The sequence below is a fragment of the Pogona vitticeps genome, chromosome 2 (genome assembly GCF_051106095.1).
Source record: "Pogona vitticeps strain Pit_001003342236 chromosome 2, PviZW2.1, whole genome shotgun sequence".
NCBI lineage: Eukaryota > Metazoa > Chordata > Lepidosauria > Squamata > Agamidae > Pogona > Pogona vitticeps.
Window position 1 is genome coordinate 139,958,731 of NC_135784.1, and position 21,319 is coordinate 139,980,049.

The window sequence follows — 21,319 nt, forward strand, 5'->3', positions numbered from 1 at the left end:
TCTTTCAGCATCTGGCTAATTGACTTGGCTATAGATCTCTATCAATGGCTCTTTGACGGCTCTGACATCTTTTGAGTATTCCTGTTCCTGGGTTGATTTCCTTTGTCTTTATGTCAGTGTCTCCTTTTCTCGTGTGTCTGGTTGATTGCGGCTGCACCCCAGGCAGTGAACTCACGTGCTTCCTCTTTTGCACAGTTCAAGCAGTGAGGAACAACGGGTTGCTTGTCAGCAACTGACTTCTGTCTGATGTTCAGTTTAGTCCCTAACAGGTTGCATACTGCCAACATTTCAGTGCTGACAGTCTCCATATTTTTTTTTAAAAAAGAAGGGAATAAATAAATAAAAGTGTGGTGCTTGTATTGTCTCATTACCAATAAAATTCCTACTGCAAATTCTGACTTGCACTAACTTCTTGCATTGTATTGGGCCACAACTATGCGGTTGTCATTCTGCAGCCTGGCTAGGACAGGAATTCTTTTCTGCTTCCTCCCACTCATGAGCTGTTTTCTTTGCCCTCCCTGAACATGCAGTGCTGGGAAACCCACATTGGACAGGAAATGTACAAAATGACCATCTTCAGCTTCCTGACCACTTTGGCCTCTGCCTTCCTCATCAGCCTGCCCCGAAGGTAAGGGAAGAGGTCCTAACCAACACCAATCTACCCAGATACTCTTTTTTTGTTTGTTTGTTTGTTTGATTGATTGATTGTTGGCTGATCCAAGGTTAAGGCAGGTAGTTTTCCCCTTCAGTCATGGATCAGCCGCTCTTTCTTTTGTAGGTAACAGAGCTGTATCTCTCCTATCCTCCCTGTTGCTAGGCTCTGTTATGGGAGGGAAGTTAGTATAAGAACGCGAGAAGAGTTCTTCTGGATCAGGCTGAAGGCCTGTTTCACACGACAGTCTGTTCCTCTGATGGGTGACCAGAGGCCCATGGGAAGCTGACAAGCAGGACCTAACAGCCCTCTTCCATGTTATTCCCCCATCCGGGGACTTTTCTTCAGAGACCTGTGGCCTCTGCTTCTGAATGTAGCATTTAGCCATCATGGTTAATGGCCCGCGATAACTTCATCATCTGTGTCTTTGTTCAGATCCCTCTTAGAGATGTCTTTTGGTGCCCTTTACCAGTATCGTTGCTGATTGCCAAGCACATGCTGCTGTCTCTGGGGAAGGGACCGAATGTAATGCCTTTCTGTGTGCTATTTAGAAGGAGACGTGCCCAAGTGGTGGCATGACTTCCTGCTGCCGTTGCTGCAAGGAGGAGTCATCTTTGCCTCTGAATGCAGGCTCTTTGTTCCCTAGGTTGCTGGCCAAGCATTCCTCCAGTGCACTGGCGCAATGGCTTGGCAAAGAGGAGTTCCTGGTGCCCCACAACGTGTTGGATATTGTGGCAACTCAAACAGTCATATGGATCGGCATCTACTTCTGCCCACTCCTGCCTTTGCTTGGTTGTGTCTCCATCTTCCTTACATTCTATATTAAAAAGGTAAAAGTTCTGTGTGTGTGTATGTGTGTGTGTGTGTGTGAGAGAGAAAGAAACAGAGAAAGAGAAAGAAAAAGAAGGAAAGGGAAAGAATGAAGAGTTTAAATACAAAATAGTACCTACTAAAGTTAGGGTGCCAGTGGTGTAAGTTGTCCTCCTGGGTTTGCCCCATTCTAGGTCAGGTGGCATGATCCTGAACTAGGGGCTTTGGAGAATTCTGGGACTTACCGTGTATATCATTGTTTTTATTCCAGTACTAACTGATTTAATTTCTAGGTTTCAGTTTTATTTTCATTCTTTATGGTTCTGACATTTACTTTTAAACTTCCCGGAAAAGAGTTTCTCATTGGCTGGTGTATGAAATGTTGAAAGCTCTATGCCACACAACTCTCTCCTGCAACTTCTCATGGCTGCTCCCTACCATCTGCTACCTGCCTCTGGGTGTAACCTGTTGGCAGGTAACAATCTTGCATGCACTAACCCTGGGTTTTAGTGGGAGGAAGGGGGATTCACCACCTAACATAATTATGCCTTCTCACTAACCAATTAGCAAAGTCCTTTGTCCTGGGCTTAAGGCAAGTCCCCACCCCACCCACCCCTTCTTGTTTGTTTGCTTCTGTTGTTTAATTTGCTCTCCCTTTTCCTCTCTGACCATTGACTAGAACAGACATTAAATCTCTGCTCCTTGCCTCTAGACCATGCAGTCAGCATGGTGGATTCAGCCTTCCACGTGGTTGAGGCTGTTTTCTCTCCCTTTCCTCCCCTTTATTTTGCACCTCTGATCATAACTGAAGATCAACTGTAAATACTGTAAATATGCTTTTTTCTATTCTACTTTAGTTGCTTATAGTTTTTTAACGTAAAAAGGGCTAGTCACTGTGAAACAAAAAGGGGCTGAGTGGAAGCTGGGAATTTTGGCTTTTCTCCTTCATGTTTCCCTTGTGCTGCAACTTTTTTTGTTTTTGTACCTTATGGTTTGCAAACAAACATTCCTCCAATATAACCATTCCTCCCTCTTCCCTTTGACAAAACCCAGGGCACTCCGTATGTAAAGCCCCACAGTCTTGGGGGAGGTAAAATCTGTACCCTAAACCCTGTGTGGGGACACAGTGAGTACACACTCTAAATCTCCTTTTCACACCCACAGTATACCCTGTTCCAGAACTGCCAACCTTCAACTCAGCTGTTTCGAGCCTCCCGATCTAAATTCCTCTTCCAGATCATGCTCCTACTAGGTCTCTTCCTGGCCTGTTCTCCTCTAAGCTATGTTATCACCAGGTGAGTTGAGATGAAACTTGGAGTTGAGCAGCTGAAGCACAGACAACGTTTAGTCAAAACTCTGTCACTGATACTCCTCCTTTCGCCTTCCAGGGTCCCTCCATCCCAAGCTTGTGGGCTCTTTGCTAACTATTCCGCTCCGTGGCAGACAGTGCCTGAGGCTGTATCCCATTTACCCACCACAGCACAGCTCATCTTCAACTATGCCACTTCCAGTGTCTTTTGTTTCTTGCTTCTGATGGTACTCAGGTGGGTTCTTTTAAAGGTCATAGATGGGAAACAGAGAGTGGGAGGAGTGATCACGAGTTGCGTGGATGCCAGCTTAAAATGATAACTGTAGGAGGGCTGTTGTTCCATCATGTGTTGCAGACCGTGTCTGATGATGTTTCACAAGCGTTTGTACCTCTACTAAGCCAATTTGTTGGCTATACATATCAGGCTACTGAAATAACTCAGTATCTTATCTGCTTCAGTTTCAAGGCAAAACGCTTTTTTTTTGTTTCCAGGCTGGTGAGTTGGGGAGAATAATGACACTCTAATCGCTAGCTAGGATACCCATAACACCCACTCCCTTGATGATCCCTTCAGACTAACCCATCTCACCCACTTTGAGCACTGATGGCCTCTGGAACCAGAAATCCCTCCTTTCCTAATGCCTGTCGACTCAACGGCTCTTGCCAGCAGGCATAACAGTACAGTCTTTCACCTTTATTGTAATTCTCAGGTAGGCTTGTAAGTATATACAGGTGATTCTTCAGATAGTGTAGTTCCAAACCACTCATATGACTTTGAAAACCCCCAAACAAACAGTTTGAATGGGGTTGAGAAACTGCAAAAAAATCCATGTAGTTGACACAGCATACATCTAATATTCTTTGAATGTTTGGCTCCTGTAAATTAACTAGCTGCCACGTTTTCTGTTGGTGTGTGCTGTCACATCAGAACCAATTTGCAGTGATGCTAATAAGGATTTCAAGGTAAGTGAGCACGTTTCCCTCTAAGGCAGTGGTTCCCAACCTTGGGACTCCAGAGGCTCTTGGACTACAATTCCCAGAAATCCTGGCCAGCAGAGGTGATGGTGGAGGCTTCTGGGAGTTGTAGTCCAAGAACCTCTGGAGGCCCAAGTTTGGGGACCACTGCCTTATAGAATGTGTTATAGTAATCTTAACTTGGAAGAAAGCATGAGGTATATTGTAGGAGTTTCTGATAATTATGTTGGCAGAGTGCAGCAAGAGAGTAAGGTTAGCTTGTGGCTATTCAGTGGGAGTAATCACCTAGGGTGATCAAGGTAAGGTAAATTAAACAATTGGCTGTGGAGCCAAAGGTTGGGAGTCCAGTTCCTCACGGCCCCTCCTCAACAGGGGCTGGACTCCCTGATCCAGAGGGTTCCTTCCAGTTGTGCAGTTCTAAGAGGCGGTGATGATAACTTGCAGTTTATTGTTTCAAAACTGTATTCAAGGTGAAACATAACACACACACACACCACAGAACTAAGTAGTACAGAAAAGGCTAGTGTTGGCTTCTGTGTGTATAGTTGTGTACAAGGCCAAGGTGAAAGCCACCCTCACCACCAGCCATCTTTGGCGGTAAAGGGGGAACAAAGAATGAACTGTTCTGTTCAGGAAGGGTGAAGTTATTAAGAGAGGATGTGCTCTACTGCCAACAAGCTGCAAGTGGTCACTTACAGAAAGTCAGGATACCCAGTCCCACCCATCTGTTTCCACCTGAGGTTACTTTAAATGCAACATTGCTACATGTATTCTGACATTTATCACTGCAGGTAGGTCACCTTTCTCTAGACAGGCTTGCAGCTGACAAATAAGCCTAAACGGGTAAAAAGCCCATGGTGGCAGGCAGCCCATCCTGCCCTCAGTGACTCCATAGTCAGTGCTGAGGGCAGAAGCAAGCCCAGATAGCATCTCTGGCCCTTTGGGGGCATTGTGGCCCTTTTTTTTTGGGGGGGGGGGTCACGTGTAAATCTTCCTCCAGATTAGTAGACATCTCATGTTCTTCTGTCTTACTGGATAACATTTCAGCTTATCTTCCAACTATTTCAGTCTTATCCCCTAAAATTTGTCCCAGGTTTCAGCTTCCTCCTTAGAAGCAGTGGGGGTGGGGCAAGGTAGATATCTGTGTCACTTGCATATTGGTGGTATCTCACCTCAGATAATTTCCAACTGGCTCCTCCCAACAGTTTCATGTAGATATTGAGGTGGGGGGCTGGGCATTCTGAATGTCAGCTCAAACGTTGCCCCGACCACCATTTGGTCTGTCCCTCCGGGGAAGGACTGAAGCCACTACAACACTGTACCGCAAACCCAACACCACAGACACAGAGCAGAAGGAAACCACAGTCCATGTTATCAGTTACTATTGGGAAACCCAGGAGAACTGACAGAAAGGCACTTCTCACATCTGTTCACCAGCGTAAAGCCTCCACATACTCTTCCTTCACAGTTTGTTAGTTTTGTACCACCATTCCAAGAACATCACCCCATTTCACTGTCGCTAAGGTATGTCACTAGAAGCCAAGACTGATTGTCTCTTTTTTCCCCTCTACAGCCTCGTTCTTACAGTATTTGTTTCTCAGACGCAGGCAAATAGACAGGCCATCGAAAGGCTCAAGAGGCAACGGGTGCAGGTGAGTTGAGTGGTCTTGTGCCTTTGCGGTAGTATGCCAGAAGATGGATGGTACAGTATATCATGGCATGTCTGGACACCTGTGGCTGGATGGTGATCTCTTCCGTAATTCATCGGCTGCAGGAGTGCACTCACTCACAGACTGTCCCACAATTTTAACACAAAGGGATGGGGAGGTTTAAATCTCCCCTCTCTGCTACAGAGATACAGGTATTCTGTGTGTGTGTTAAAAGCTTCCCTCATCTCCCAGTAATTGCCATCAAGGTTCCTGTTTCTCCACCATGACTGGCCACAGGAAAGAACACAGCAGAATAGAGGGGTTGTTGTGTTGTTGTTTTGCCTTTCCCACCCCAACCAATCTCTACGAGTTGGCTGCTTTCCCACTGCTACTATTAGCAATGGGACCACATTGATCTGAAAAGCTGGGAGGTGGGTTGGGGTGAAAAGTGGGCCGGGTGGGGGAACCTGCTGCCCTCAGGAGCCACACAGGGAGCAGCATTTGGGCTTTTGAGCCACAGATGACAGACTCTGATGTAAACTAACCTGTTTTCCTTTTGCCCCTCCCTCTAGTATGTCCAAGAAAAATGGTGCTTGGTGAGGAAACTGGCTCAGCTGATGGCAAAATCACCATGACGTTTGGGGGAAAGGAAACACCGTGTTTTAAAACTGAAGTAAGAAAACAAGAAGCAGATGCAATGTGCAAGATATCACAACTGAAATAACAAATACAAGTGGGGCCTGAAGCCAAATGTTGCAGTGAGATGTGTTCCTCATTCGTGGCCTGTCCAGCTGGCCCCACGAACACGCCCTCCTTCAGGGAACCCCATGACAGTGATCCTACATTTTTGTCTCATTTTACACCCTGAATCTCAACAGTTCATGGCCTCACTGAACTTGTAATAAACTTGGGTTTCCTCATGATCCTTCACTGTCATAAGGAGAATGGATATTTGTTGGACATTTAAATGCCTACCTTTGTCACCAAGATGAAAACCAAATTCAAATATACAAGGAATTAGAACTTTGGGAGTGGACTTCAGCATTTTTCTTACATAGTGTGGTATGCATGTTACAGACAGCTGAATTTATGGAACAACAGAGCAGCATTCTCAGAGCAGAAGAGATTATTCTGAGAGGAGATTATACTACGTTATTCCAACCTTTCCTGGTTTATGCATAGACACTGTAAATACTAGGGGAAGGAGAATATTAATTTTCTGCCCCAAGTCTTGATGAAAATTGCTGTATTACTGATTTGCTATATAACTTGCTTGCCTTTCGTATGGAGATTACTCATTGTCTGGAATCTTCTTGCTTAGTGTAGTAACTTGTACTAGACTAGGCTCATTGACTCAGTGGGGATTTGGTGAGTCCAGTCCTCCATAGGGTCCATTGATTCAAATAGGCCTACTCGTGATTTACTTTAGTGTAATACAGTAAGTTGCAACTTGTGTAAGCGCATTTGAATCAGTGCAATTTACAAAGGAGTTGACTTGCCACATCGCCACTGATTAAATAGGCCTACTCTAGTTATGACCTATTGCTCTAAGCAACAGGATTCCAGTTATTTCTTAGAATTTTGGACTGCTTAATCCTATTATTGTAGCACAAAAATGTTACAAACAAAGCAAACTTTAGGGTTCTCCACAACTCTTCTTCATATATGAATGACAACAAAGTTAAGAGATGGCAAAACAAAAAAAGAAAAACATTGGGGGTGTGGGAGGAGGCTGGCCAAGTGTAATAAATCTTGTACCATCCAGGCTTGAAGAAAATTTCTGGAAAACCTAGAAGCTCATCTTATTAGTAATTTTTTTCATGATTCCATTAAAGGATTGCATAATGCAGAGTTATTACTTTTCTTTCTCAGTCGTATTAATAAAGCTGTGCTATTGCTGTTTCCACATGAATCTATTCCACCTTCAGTTTCCCTTAGAGTAAAAAAAATGTGTTGTGTATCATCACAAAACTTTTCTGTGTCCTGCTCAGTCCTCTGTATTGTCATCTCTAAAGTACCATATTGGTTAGCTGTAGATCCCAGCTATTTATGGGAGAAACCACTGTTCTATTGTTAAATGGAACTTACTGAAAACAATGCAAGCCTGAAGTTGATTGTGTTTCTTATTCCCACTTCCTTATTTGAGAAACCCCTATGTGGACAGGGGAGCTGAGCCCTTTACATGCCCCAGTGCCTCTGCCATGAACGGGCAGCCTTCCCTTCAAGATCATGAGCTTTCACTCTGGAACCAAGTCCTGTTTTTACACAGTGTCTTTGTAGATGATGGGGTTAGTTGGCAGCAGAAGAGGCTGAAAATAGGGGGCCTGTGCTAGTGCAGCGAAAAATTTGCAGAAGCAACGAATTTGGGGAGTGTTGAACAGAGAAATCAACAGTACCTTGACAGAAGAGGAAGGGAGTACTTCCCCAAAGATGCAGGAGAAAAGAGGGAAGTAAGGAAGATAAGCTAGTACAGTCCAAAAGAAGTGAGATGGGGAAAAAACAAAATCAGAGGGCAGACAAAAATATATTTCAGGGTTAACAACTTGAAGAGCTTTAGAAAACAATAAGGAATTGGCACAACAGGGAAGATAGTCCAGGTTTTGGTGTCTTGACAAATACCTCTATACCTTGAAATATGGTTGAATGAGCAGTAGAAACATAGTAAGCCAATGGAAGTCAGAACAGAGATGGCCAAGAGCAGTTTCCTTAACCAATGAATATAAAATGCAACAACAACAAAAAAACAAACCTGGCTTTGAGGATGCACATTGAGGATGCATATTCTGCCCGGTGGCACGGATTTGTTGTTTAACATAGGCTACTATGGAAAAGACAGAAGTATTTCAAATGTACATTTATTGCAGGATGCTATGAATTTCTTGGCTTGAGGAGGTGATGAAGGAAGAAGTACTAAAGTAAATGTATAAAAACCAGGAAATCATAAAACCATAGAACTCAGCAAGCTAGTCATACAATGAAAAATAAAACTTGTAGATGGTTACAACTGAACATTCAAAGTAGAATGAATGGGAACAGAGGTGCAGGAAGGAGAAGAACTTGTTAGCTAAAGAACTTATGAGGTTGGTTTGGATCTAATAAAGTCTCATTGTTTAGAGCTGCTATATCCCAAGTAGCTATCAGAATACCCTACCTCCACAAAGAGAGATAAAACTGGAAGTAAGTTGTATATGATGACTAAGTGCCTGTGATTATCCATTTCTGTTAGATCAAGTTTAATCTAAGACAAAAGAAAAAGCCTCTCAGAGCAGAAGGCATCCAACATGCTACTGAGGAAGAGTGGAGGACAATTACAAGTAGTTCCAGAGCTAATGAAGTGGTTGGGCCAAAGCCGAAAGGACGCTCAGCTGTGGACATGCCTGGAAGTGAAAGAAAAGTCTGATGCTGCATAGAAAAATACTGCATAGGAACCTGGAATGTAAGATCTATGAACCTTGGTAAACTGGATGTGGTCAAACAGGAGATGGCAAGAATAAACATTGACCTCCTGGGTGTCAGTGAACTGAAATTGACGGGAATGGGCAAATTCAATTCAGACGATTATCATATCTACTATTGTGGGCAAGAATCCCATAAAAGAAATGGAGTAGCCCTCATAGTCAACAAAAGAGTGGGAAAAGCTGTACTGGGACACAATCTCAAAAATGATAGAATGATTTCAATATGAATCCAAGGCAGACCTTTCAACATCACAGTAATCCAAGTTTATGCCCCAACCACTGATGCTGAAGAGGCTGAAATTGACCAATTCTATGAAGACTTGCAACACCTTCTAGAACTGACACCAAAGAAAGCTGTTCTTCTCATTATAGGGACTGGAATGCTAAAGTAGGGAGTCAAGAGATAAAAGGAACAACAGGGAAGTTTGGCCTTGGAGTTCAAAACGAAACAGGGCAAATTTTAATAGAGTTTTGTCAAGAGAACAAGCTGGTCATCACAAACACGCTTTTTCAACAACACAAGAGGCGACTCCACACATGGACATCACCAGATGGGCAATACCGAAATCAGATTGATTATGTTCTCTACAGCCAAAGATGGAGAAGCTCTATAAAGTCAGCAAAAACAAGACCTGGAGCTGATTGTGGCTCTGATCATCAGCTTCATATAGCAAAACTCAAGCTTAAACTGAAGAAAGTAGGAAAAATCACTGGGCTAGTCAGGTATAATCTAAATCAAATCCCTTATGAATACACAGTGGAGGTGAAGAACAGATTTAAGGAACTAGATTTGGTGGGGAGAGTGCCTGAAGAACTATTGATGGAGGCTCGTAACATTGTCCAGGAGGCAGCAACAAAAACCATCCCAAAGAAAAGGAAATTCAAGAAAGCAAAGTGGCTGTCCAATGAGGCCTTACAAATAGCAGAGAAGGGATACAAAAAGGGAGATAGGGAATGTTACAGGAAATTGAATGCCGACTTCCAAAGAATGGCAAGGAGAGAAAAGAGAGCCTTCTTAAATGAACAATGCAAAGAAACAGAGGAAAATAACAGAAAGGGAAAAACCAGAGATCTATTCAAGAATATTGTAGATATTAAAGGAACATTTTGTGCAAAGCTAGACATGGCAAATGACAAAAATGCTAGGGACCTCACAGAAACAGAAGGTATCAAGAAGAGGTGGCAAGAATACACAGAGGAATTTTGCCCGAAAGATCCGAATGTCACGGACAACCCAGATAGTGTGGTTGCTGTCCTTGAGCCAGACATCCTGGAGAGTGAAGTCAAGCGGGCCTTAGAAAGCATAGCCAGTGGAGGCGATGGCATTCCAGTTGAACTATTTAAAATCTCAAAATATGATGCTGTTAGGGTGCTACACTCAATATGCCAGCGAGTTTGGAAAACTTAGCAGTGGCCAGTGGATTGGAAAAGATCAATCTAGATCCCAGTCCCAAAGAAGGGCAGTGCCAAAGAATGCTCCAGCTACTGTATAATTAATTGCACTCATTTCACACGCTAGCAAGGTTATGCTCAAAATCCTCCAAGGTAGGCTTGAGCAGTATGTGGACTGAGAACTCCCAGAAGTACAAGCTGGACTTCGAAGGGGCAGAGGAACTAGAGACCAAATTGCTAACATGCGCTGGATTATGGAGAAAGGCTGTGTGGACCACAAGAAACTATGGCAAGTTCTTAAAGAAATGGGAATGCCTGACCACCTTATCTACCTCCTGAGAAATCTATATGTGGGACAGGAAGCAACAGTTAGAACTGGATATGGAACAACTGGTTGGTTCAAAATTGGGAAAGGAGTACAACAAGGTTGTATATTGTCTCCCTGCTTATTTAACTTATATGCAGAATACATCATGCAAAAGGCTGGACTGGAGGAATCCCAAACCGGAATTAAGATTGCCGGAAGAAATATCAACAACCTCAGATATGCAGACGATACCACTCTGATGGTAGAAAGTGAGGAGGAATTAGAGAACCTCTTAATGAGGGTGAAAGAGGACAACACAAAAATGGTCGGGAGCTCAACATCAAAAAAAACTAAGATCATGGCCACTGGTCCCATCACCTCCTGGCAAATAGAAGGGGAAGATATGGAGGTAGTGAATGATTTTACTTTCGTAGGCTCCATGATCACTGCATATGGTGACAGCAGCCCCAAAATTAAAAGACACCTGCTTCTTGGGAGGAAAGTGATGACAAACCTAGACAACACCTTAAAAAGGAGAGACATCACCTTGCCGACAAAGGTCAGCATAGTCAAAGGTATGGTTTTTCCAGCAGGGATGTATGGAAGTGAGAGCTGGACCATAAAGAAGGCTGACCGCCAAAGAATTGATGCTTTTGAATTGTGGTGTTGGAGAAGACTTGTGAGAGTCCCCTGGACTGCAAGGAGACCAAACCTATCAATTCTAAAGGAAATCAAGCCTGAGTGCTCCCTGGAAGGACAGATCCTGAAGCTGAGGCTCCAATACTTTGGCCATCTCATGAGAAGAGAAGACTCCCTGGAGAAGCCCCTGATGTTGGGAAAGTGTGAAGGCAAGAGGAGAAGGGGAGGACAGAGGATGAGATGGTTGGACAGTGTCATCGAAGTGACCAACATGAATTTGACCCAACTCTGGGAGGCAGTGGAAGACAGGAGGGCCTGGCGTGCTCTGGTCCATGGGGTCACGAAGAGTCAGACACAACTTAACAAATAAACAACAACAAGAAAAAGACAAAGGAAAACCTGCAGAGGTTCAAAATGTGGAGAGTTCACTGCTAGAGATTAGAAACTGTGCCCACTTGGCACGTGCAAGGGGAAATTGTCACATCCGAATCACTGAGCTGTACAAATGCATTTCAACAGGTTTCAGTTCTGCAAGATGAAAAAAGTTGAGTTTTAATTTACTGGGTCAGTTAAACAGTCTGAACCAGTCTAAACATATTTTAAAGAGCCTACAAGAGCTCTGTTGTATACAAATCACTTTATACAAGCCTACGCCAAACCATCTATCCACTGCAAAAGGTCATCAGAGGAGATGCAGAGTACGGAGAAAACAGTGATTTTTTATTTTTGGAAGAAAACTATCTTTACAAAGTTCTAATCCAGACTGGGTTCTTGATCTAAAATTCAAGACCACACAGAGCTTTCTGCAGAATATCTCCCAATATGGCACTTACTGGGCAATATTTGCAGGGTATTTGTGTTGGCTAAGGACTGAGTGGATAGAGCAGTGGACTACCACTCAGGAGATGTGGATCTGATTTGCTGGTTCTGCCATGGAAACTCACTAGGTGAGGTGGAACTGCTAAAACGGCTGCTTAAATACCTCATTTACCTTGAAAAACCCTACTAGGGTTGTGCTAAGTCAGTTCTAACTTGATGGCACAGAGCAGCAGCAGGAGGAGGAATGTAAGAAGGTGCCTTGGGAGTCCCATCTGTGTGTTTAGTCGTTTAGTCGTGTCCGACTCTTCGTGACCCCATGGGGGTCATTGCATGAGTCCCATCTAGCTCAGTATTATGCTCTCTGATGGACAGGAGCTGTTCAGGGTTTCAGGCAGGATTCTCTCCTGTGAAATCCCTGATACAGTATTTCCTGATGGATTCTTCTCCAAGTGCTAACCAAGTCCGCTCCCCCTTAGTTTCTAAAACCAGGCCAGGATGGATGTGTTCAGGGTGCCATGGTCTTTTAAGTGGGAAACTTGTGCAAACTGTTGATTCAGATCAAATGCTTTACACCTGCCTGTCCTTCAAATTAAAAGTATTCTTGTTGTTGTGGGTTTTTCGGGCTCTTTGGCCGTGTTCTGAAGGTTTTTCTTCCTAACGTTTCACCAGTCTCTGTGGCCAGCATCTTCAGAGGACAGGAGTCAGAACTCTGTGCTCTGGTGCAGTTTGTTTGGGAGTTGAGTATCAACTCCATCAAACCTAAACAGAAAACCTAAACCAGATCACAGGTTGCTGTCCTCTGAAGATGCCCATGGCCACAGAGACTGGTGAAACGTCAGGAAGAACAACCTTCAGAACACGGCCAAAGAGCCCGAAAAACCCACAACAACTATTCTGTTTAGGTTTGATGGGGTATAAGTGCCATAGATGTTTCAATAATTCATAACAAAGCTGGTTTGACAAACTTTCTGAATAGTGCAGCTCTCTGTAGATCCTAGTAAGCGCTGGTATGTATACCAAAGCAAAGTTTTTAACATTTTATTTCATGGACTAATTATACAAAAAGGAAAAACTTGTTTAACACAATGCATTGTTTCCCATGGATTACCAGCGAAGAACCACATTTCAGTCCAGTGACCTCAGTTTTCACTGGAAAGTCCCATAGAGTTTAGTCGTTACCACACAAGTGAGCTGTTTACTTTTTGTATCTGCTCAAAGCAGAACTTTTTATATGTAAAAACCCGGGCAGTCCAGCTCAATCTGGTTGGTTAACTTGTCTCGAACAGCCGGGCTGGGCAACTGCAGGGCCCTCCCGGTGTTGTTGCTGGACGTCGCAGCAACACAGCGTGGCCTGTGGTTGGGGGGGGACCCTGGGAACGGCAGTTCAAGGCAGTTCAGACGCCCCTGGAGAGCCCCAGGTTGCCCGACTGCTGCTTTTCTAGGTCAAAGCGGGCGCAAACCTGAACCGTCTCCTAGGAAAGCGTGACGGCTGGTCCGAAAGCAAGAGGCTCCGCTTTTGGACGGAGCTAGGGAGCGGCCCGCGCTCGGCTCGGGCGAGCCACCTTCCTCCTCCTCCTCCTCCTCCTGGAGCCAGGTCGGCTCTCCTCCCTGGAGGCGGGGTGCCGGGCGGGGCGGGGCGGGCGGAAGCGCAACCACAAGTGCGGGCGAGGCGGCTCCGGCGTGTCCTGGGCCGGCCAAGTGGCGGAAGCGCAGCGCCAGCGACATGGAGAGCGGCGGAGGCGCCTACGGGGCGGCCAAAGCCGGCGGCACCTTCGACCCCTGGCGCTTCGTGCAACAGCCCCAAGTCATTGCGCGCCTCCTCAGCGCGGTGAGTCCGACGGACGCCCGGCGGCGGCAGCGGCGGCGGCGGGGAGGCTGGCCCACTCTCCCCCCCCCCAGCCAGGCAGCCGCCCCGCCCCGCCCCACCTTCGGGGGCGCGCTCAGGTCCCGGCGGCTGGGCGCGGAGCAGGCGGCGGCTCCGGTGCCCGGGGGGGGGGGGTTGCCGAGGTGGGACCGTTTGGCTAGGACCGCGCCCGCCGGAGAGCGGCAAGGCCGGGCCGGCGGACGCCACGGGAGGGAAGTGTGCCGGCGGGGCGGGGCGGTGGCGGTCGGAAACCACCTGCTGGAGGCGCGGGGGGGGGTCGTCCGACGGAGGGCGGGGAAAAGACGCCGGCCCTTGTCTTGCCCCGCCGGGCGGTGACTCGGCGAGCCCGCTCCGGGACAGGCGGTTGCAAGGAGGAGCCTCCCCTTCGGAGCCTGCCTCGGTTGGGCACCGGAGGGAAGGGGACTCGGGAAACAGCCGGCCGGGACTCTCGCAGCGCCCGGAACCCGAAAGACCGGAGCGGGCAGGCAGGCGCGCCCGCGGGTGTGTGTGTGCTCGCTAACGCGCGTCTTTTGCACTCCGTGTGCGAGCCCAGGAAAAAGCGCGCCCAAGTTCCCGTCCGTTGTTGTTGTCGGGCGTAGTTTGTGAGAAGCAACTCAGTCATCCGGATGTCAGCTGATGGGCCGCGTGGGGTGGGGGGGGCGCGGGCAGGCTGGCCGGCCGGCCTCCTTGCCTCTTCGCTGCTCGGCGGCTGACCGACGGGAGGGCGTGAGCTCACCTAGACTTGGCCACAGGTTGCAACAATGTCGGGGCTTTCTTCGACGGAAACAGGAGATTTCCCTCCCCCCCCCTTTATGTTCGGTCACTGGCGGTGGATTTGGGAAATCCCACCGTGTAGAGAAAGTCCGCTAGAGATAAAGAGAAGGACCTCAGACACGGGTGACAACCCCGCTTTGCCAGGAATAAAATAACTGTGTTGCTTGGGGGGGTCTCCAAGATATTTTATAGGGAAAGTTACTGTGTAGGTCCTCTGATTGTCCTCTGATTCACTGCCTCTAAACTTGTGCACCTCACTTGGGGATAATACTCCATGCATCTGACCCAGTGGATCTTAAATAAATTATTTACTATCAGTTTTTAGTTTGCATTTTAAAAAAAGCCTGGGTAGGTGGAAGGGGAGAATTGGCTTGCAGTTACTGGGGGTTGCTCAAGCCATGGTCTTCTCCTCACAGACGCCTACTTAGCCATACTCTCTCCCCAATATATAAACTGTGCCTGTGTCTTTTCAGAGTAGGTACAGCAGGATGGGGAGTGTGCTTTGGATGCAGGGCAGATGATGCCATGGGTATGACCACATCTATTTTTTGTTTATTTGAAATATCCCTATTCCACCTTTATCCCCAAAAGGGCCCGAGGCTGCCAGGTCACAGAACCTTGAAGGAGTTTCCATCCAGGGTTGGGCTTTGTTCCCTCCTTGCTTTCCCTGTGCAGACTAAGCAAGGGTGTATACATAGGCCCAAGCACCGGCCACAGTTTTCTCCCAGGGGGGTGGGAGAACGTGGGGTGGGTAAAGCCAACTCCAGGACCCAAGGTCCAGCTGCGGGAATGCCCCTGAGTCTTGGCAGTTTAATCCACCCCATGCTCACGGAGAACCGAAGGCGGGCGAAACGGTCTGCGTATGTCTCCCCACAGTGAAGTTGGAGAGCACAGAAGAATTCCCCTGCACGTTGGCTGATTGTTTTTCCTTGTTCAAGGGTGGTGAGGGTGGGGATTGCCCACTGTCATCTGTGGTTGGAAATACCAGGAATTCCCCCCTCCACTTTGTGTGAGCTTGAGAGAGGAGCCCACAGGAGATGGCCCTCTGGAGAGGAAGGGAAGCAGTTTGGGGTGAAAGTCTGAAGGCCAGACTGGGACTCTTCTCAGTCCAGTTAGGCTTGTAGGATGGAGTTTCACTTCTTCTGGTTTAGGGGAACAGAATGAAGACCTCTAGCAAACGGAGAGTGGTCTGTTCAGTAAGAACAAGAAGTGGGCAGGCAATTAAAAGTTGCTGGTGACAGGGCAGAATACTGGTAAGAGGAAGGGAACCCTAGCTTTGCCTTAGTGATGGCAATGAAGATGGAGAGCTGCTTCTGATCTCCAGGGAGACTTGGCTCGTGGGGTCAGGAAGGAGACTCCTGCTGGAATTGTATCCACTGCCTTGCCAAAAAGGTTGGGTTGCTAGTGCTTGTTCAACTACATAGGATTTCAAATAGAATTCCTCATCCAAGTGATACAGTGCCTTGCAACTAGCTATGTTTGTGGCAACTTGTGGCCTAAGCAGATTAACATGGGTGCTCCTCTAAAATGTCGCATTACTGCTGCCTCTTTTCTGCTCCCCTGAGGGGTCAAGGGACCAGCAGGCTCTGCTGTTCTGTAGATGTTTGAAAGGATGGCACAGTGCTGTTGTGCCTTCACTATCATGCAGGCTGGGGCCTTGAAAAAGTAGGATTTTGTTCATGTGTCAGAAATGGGAAAAAGTTACTCTTTGGATTGAAACTCATGATTCCTAGTGGCTGTCCTGGCTGGGAGATTATTATTGGGAGTTCTAGTCCAAAAAAGTAACTTTTCCAAACTCTGAATGTAGGTGAGGGTTTCCTATTATGAGGGGAGATAGGAGAGCACTTTTCAAATACTGGAAAGGCTGTCATACAGAGGAGGGGCAGGATCTGTTCTCAGTCAACCCAGAGTGCAGGACACACAACAGTGGGCTCAAGTTACAGGAAGCCAGATTTCGGTTGAATATTAAGAAAAACTTCCTAACTGGTTAGAGCAGTACGGCAATGGAACCATTTGCCTCAAGAGGTGTTGAGCGCTCCAACACTAGAAGCATTCAGGAGAAATTTAGATGGCCACCTGGCAGATATCTTTTGATTTGTATTCCTGCACTGAGTAGGCTTTATCGGTCTCTTCCAACGTCATGATTATGCTGAAGGATGTGATCATGGTATTATTTCTATTTTTCCTTGCAGCTGTTTGCACTCATAGTTTTCTCCTGTATCATTGCTGAAGGCTACACCAACCCTCATGGTGTCGATCAACTTCACTGCATCTTTAACCACAACGAGGATGCCTGTCGTTATGGAATTGGCATTGGTGTGGTCGCCTTCTTGGCCTGCATATTCTTCTTCATGGTTGACATCTACTTCCCACAAATTAGCAATGCCACTGATCGCAAGTACCTCATTATGGCTGAGTTGGGCTTTTCAGGTATTTGTTACTTGGAGGTCTCACCTGAAACACCTGCCAAGGGAGGGCTGGGTTATGGCCATGTTCTGCTGCTTTTATTTTTTTCTTTTCCATCCCTTGGTAGAGATTGACAGGGTTCCCAAAGCATAGAGAAGCTACCCATTCTTGGTAAGGGTAGGGCTAGGGTATGAATGCAGTAGGTCCCACGGCTTGGAAAAAACAACAACATATAACACGCACAATATATGTATGAAAATATAGTAATTTAATTGTTTAGCAGGTGGCAAAAAAGAACCACATATATGAAAAAATCATGCAAACAGTCAAACTACCAGCTTCCAGCCAAATCTTGTGGTTTCACACTTTGATTTAATGTAGACAGATTTTGTCAGATTCTGTAAACTGAAAAGCTCAAACAAGAGCTTAAAACCCCTTCTGGGGCATTTTAATAGTGGCTGTTATTTCTTTGGCTTCCATATATAGTGCAGAGGCCATAGGTCTAAAAGACCAGCAGCTCTTTTTATCCGTTTCACCACCCAAACTCCCAAAATACAGAAGTAAAAAGTTAAAAAACACCACCACACCCAGCGATGATAGTGATTGATCTTTTCACTCAAAACACCAGTTTTCTCAATAGGTGAGTCTTTATACATTTTAGTTTTTACCAGTTCATGCTCAATTACTTTAAATAGGGAGGTGGGTTTTTTTTTGGGGGGGGGCTCTTGAGGGAGGAAAGGAAAGCCAAGGGATTTGGATGGATGGACGGATGTGGTTTGCTAAAGAGGGTGCACCATGGTCTGTGGAAAATCCAGCACTGGGGGGGGGAACCCCTCTGTGGTGTCCCCTTCCCTTGTTGATGCCCTAAGTACATGCTTATTTTGCTTAATGGTTAATCTGGGGTTGCCTGAGGAACAAAAAGACTATCTCAAGCTTGGGCTCAGATCTTCACTATTAATTCAGACATAGCCCACATATTATTTTGTGGCTGTTGCAGTGCGTCTCCCCTGTCCTTTGAAACACGGCGGTGGCCAGAGCACACCTTTGCAGACAGTTGCTCATTATGGTGAAGGGATGCCACTGGTCTATGATCCCAGCTGAAGAAGAGAGAGAACAGTAGCGTTTCTTGCCGCATCCTTTCCGGAGGTTGGTTTTGCAGGTGCCCCCGAAGTCCCATCAGTGGACGGCTGAGGGATTCGGGAGAACGGCGGCACAACCTAGGACTGTGACTCTCAACCCTTTGACTCTCCATATATAGTGGTGCCTCGCTAGACAATGATAATCCGTTCCACTGAAATCGCTGTTTAGCAATATCGTCTAGCGAAAAGCATTTCCCCATTGGAATGCATTGAAACCTGTTTAATGTGTTCCAATGGGGAAGAATCGTCGTTGTCTAGCGAAGATCGGCCATAGGAAAGCCGCTTTGTGAACCACCGATCAGCTGTTTAAATAGCTGTCTTGCGAAGCATAGGTCCCGAAAACACCCGTGTTGCAAGCACGGAGAGAGCTGTCAAAATCGTCGTCTAGCGAAAATCGGTTTGCGAAGCAGGGACCAAACATTGTCCAGCGAAATTCCTCCATAGGAATCACTGTTTTGCGAATCGCTATAGCGATCGCAAAAAGTCAATGTCTAGCAAAAAAACTGTCATGCGAGGTAACTGTCTAGCGAGGCACCACTGTATCTTGGTTGGGCTACCTCTTCCATCATCACCCAACCAGCATGACCAGTGGTCAGGAATGATGGGAGGTTTTGGCTGAACCTCTCAAGGGACCCAAGCTGGGGAACATGCCTTGATGTTTGTTTCTGTTAATCTTGGGAAGACTCGCACTTGGCATGAAAGGAGCTCAAGAATAGGAGTTTTTGATACCCTAACAAGCCACCCACTATTTTCTTGTCTTGCTGAATAGTTGTTTTTCCCTGTTCAGCTCTTTGGACCTTCCTGTGGTTTATTGGGTTCTGTGTGCTGACAAACCAGTGGGTATCAACAGACCTCACGGATGTACATATTGGAGCAGATTCTGCCCGTGCTGCAATTGCATTCAGCTTCTTCTCCATTTTCTCGTGGGTGAGTGAGGATTTTTTTTCCTCTCACAAAAGTCCAGGATCACATCCAGTTTTGTATTCAGTTCAAGCCTAGAGGTCATGCAATCTACATGCAATGTGTTGTTTTTGCCTTGAGGACTTGGCTGTTCATTCATTCAATTTGTATCTCTCTCTCATTAGTATCACAGCACTGCTCTGGGCAGGTTATAACACATATAAGAGAAAAAAAAGAGACACATTAAAAACAGCAACAATAACCCTAAAAAACCAGATGACGCAAACTAATCTCCAGAGCAGATGGAGGAAAAGAGGGGAGGGAGAGAGAAGAGGAAAGAAAAAGAGGGGGGGGGATGTGGTCAGCTGGGGTCAGTGTGGAAAGCCTTCCTGAAAAGCAATGTCTTTAATTGCTTCCTCAGTGTCAACGGGGAGGGGGCTAGGCAGAGCTCTTCCAGAAGCTGGTTCCATAAAGTTGGAGCCGCCACAAAGAAGGCCCTACCACTTCTAAAGTATTTATGGGGCACTAAAACACTTTCAAGTGCAAAACAGTGGCATGATCCTCCTTAAAAACCCATTCTAGTGTCTGGGGCTGAGAATCCTGGTAATTCAGAGCAGCTTCAGGAGCAGCTGGTGTGAATCACTGGGCAACACATAGAAGAGGGCAGCTTTGCAGAAGCTAAATGTTCGTTACGTTTATATTCCACCTTTCATTCATTAATCTCCAGGCAGTGTCTATGGCCCTCCTCCACTTTCTCTTCGTAACAATCTTGTGAAGCTGGTCAGGGGGAGAAAAGAGTGATTGGCCTGGGGTGACCCAGTTTCATGGCTCAATGGGGACTTAGATCTCCCCGAGTGCAACCCAACACTTAACTGCAAGGTCATACTGCCTCTTTTCTAGGTGGATTCTCTTCCAGGCTAATAACTGTTTCTCTCTACAGGGGCTCCTGATTGCCTTTGCCCTTCAACGGTACCGCATGGGGGTACAGGACTTTGACCACAGCTACATAGACCCGGCTCCAGGTCCGACACCCCCCTATTCCAGCTACCCCAATGCCAGCCATGAAAGCTACCAGCAGCCCCCCTTCACTCACCCTGGGGAGGGCTCTGAGGGCTACCAGCCCCCACCTGTGTACTAAGACTACTGTTCAGAGCAAGGGTATAGCCACAGAAGTGCAATGGATTCACTGCTTGGGTTGGGGGGAAACGCCTCTGTGAAGAGTCAGGGCGCCACGCTGTGTGTGTTGTGTGCATAATAGGTTCTGGGGTATTCCTACAATTCCTTCCCCTTTGCTGAAACTGCTTTCTTTCTCTCAGGGGGGGGGGAGGCTTTCTTGCTGGCCTTCAAATGACTTGAAAGATGTAACCACTGCTGAACCTATATAGAGGAACACTTTTCTGTTGAAAGAGTGGGCGAAGGCATCTCTCTTTGTTGTTGCAACCAACTCTCATAGATAGGAGCTGGAGCCTTTGCCCAACACAAGAGGGGGAAATGCCATTCTTTTCTACTGTCCGTGCCCCCAATGGGATCCCCTGCTCGTGCCAGTCAAGCATTTCTGCCTTTCTACTTGGTGCCATTACATCCGTGCCTTTCGCGAGCTCCTTGGTACTGTCCCAGCCCCTGGGTCGGGGGTCAGTTCCCACAGCTCCTACAGCGTTGCCTTTCTAGACTTGAGTAATACGTTCGCAGTGCCTTCCTTACATGTGCCGTTGGGTGACTCCTGGATGCCAAAGCCTAAAGGTACTCCTAATTTCGAAGAGTGTAGGAAGATTTGAACTTCCTTTGTGCATTACAGACAGATATGTGTGCCTTACTGGATTATCGGTTTATTTCAGTCTTGATTCAGGAGGGAGGGTCCAGGCTCACCGAATCCTGTACTGGTTGCATCTCTCTCTTTCTCTTAAAGAGTCTAATAGGGAGTTGCAGATTGCTGAGGGAGGGCTGTGCTGTCTTCTCTACTGGGGTGGGGGGGCTCACCTGTACCCGCTGACCTTCTCTGGATGCTTGCCAAACCTTTCAGAGGCAGCTGTGCTTTTTGCATCCTTCTCCCTTTTTGCAAGGGAGCTCTACAAGGTTGCTGCATTTTTTTTAACTGCACCGTAGGAAGCTGTACAATGATTCAAAGGTGTTTTAAGTTTGTTATTGTAGAAATAAAGCTGGTAACTCCCACTGCATTTCGTCTGTGCCAATTTTGTTATGCCTGTCCAACAATTTTACGTCACATGT

General features: G+C 46.6%; 2 protein-coding genes across 3 annotated transcripts in view; both read left to right on the forward strand.

Annotated features, from left to right (window-relative positions):
- The window catches only part of TMC8 (transmembrane channel like 8), a 34,267-nt gene extending 26,966 nt beyond the window's left edge, over nt 1-7,301 (forward strand). The window contains exons 13-18 of the mRNA XM_072990673.2: nt 531-628; nt 1,299-1,482; nt 2,627-2,757; nt 2,851-3,006; nt 5,320-5,398; nt 5,968-7,301. Of these exons, the coding sequence (XP_072846774.2) occupies nt 531-628; nt 1,299-1,482; nt 2,627-2,757; nt 2,851-3,006; nt 5,320-5,398; nt 5,968-6,030 (711 nt within the window). The 3' untranslated portion in view covers nt 6,031-7,301. The remainder of the gene's footprint in view (nt 1-530; nt 629-1,298; nt 1,483-2,626; nt 2,758-2,850; nt 3,007-5,319; nt 5,399-5,967) is intronic.
- A 6,341-nt stretch (nt 7,302-13,642) lies between these two features.
- SYNGR2 (synaptogyrin 2) lies at nt 13,643-21,262 on the forward strand. Of its 2 annotated transcripts, none has more exons than XM_072990674.2 (4): nt 13,643-13,838; nt 16,841-17,078; nt 18,981-19,120; nt 20,034-21,262. In XM_072990674.2, exons 1-4 carry the CDS (start codon nt 13,734-13,736, stop codon nt 20,229-20,231), a joined length of 681 nt encoding a protein of 226 aa, XP_072846775.1. In that variant the 5' UTR covers nt 13,643-13,733; the 3' UTR covers nt 20,232-21,262. The 2 variants fall into 2 exon arrangements, with proteins under 2 accessions (XP_072846775.1, XP_072846776.1); XM_072990675.2 differs by lacking the exon at nt 13,643-13,838 and adding an exon at nt 15,151-15,177.
- Nucleotides 21,263-21,319: the final 57 nt, after the last annotated feature.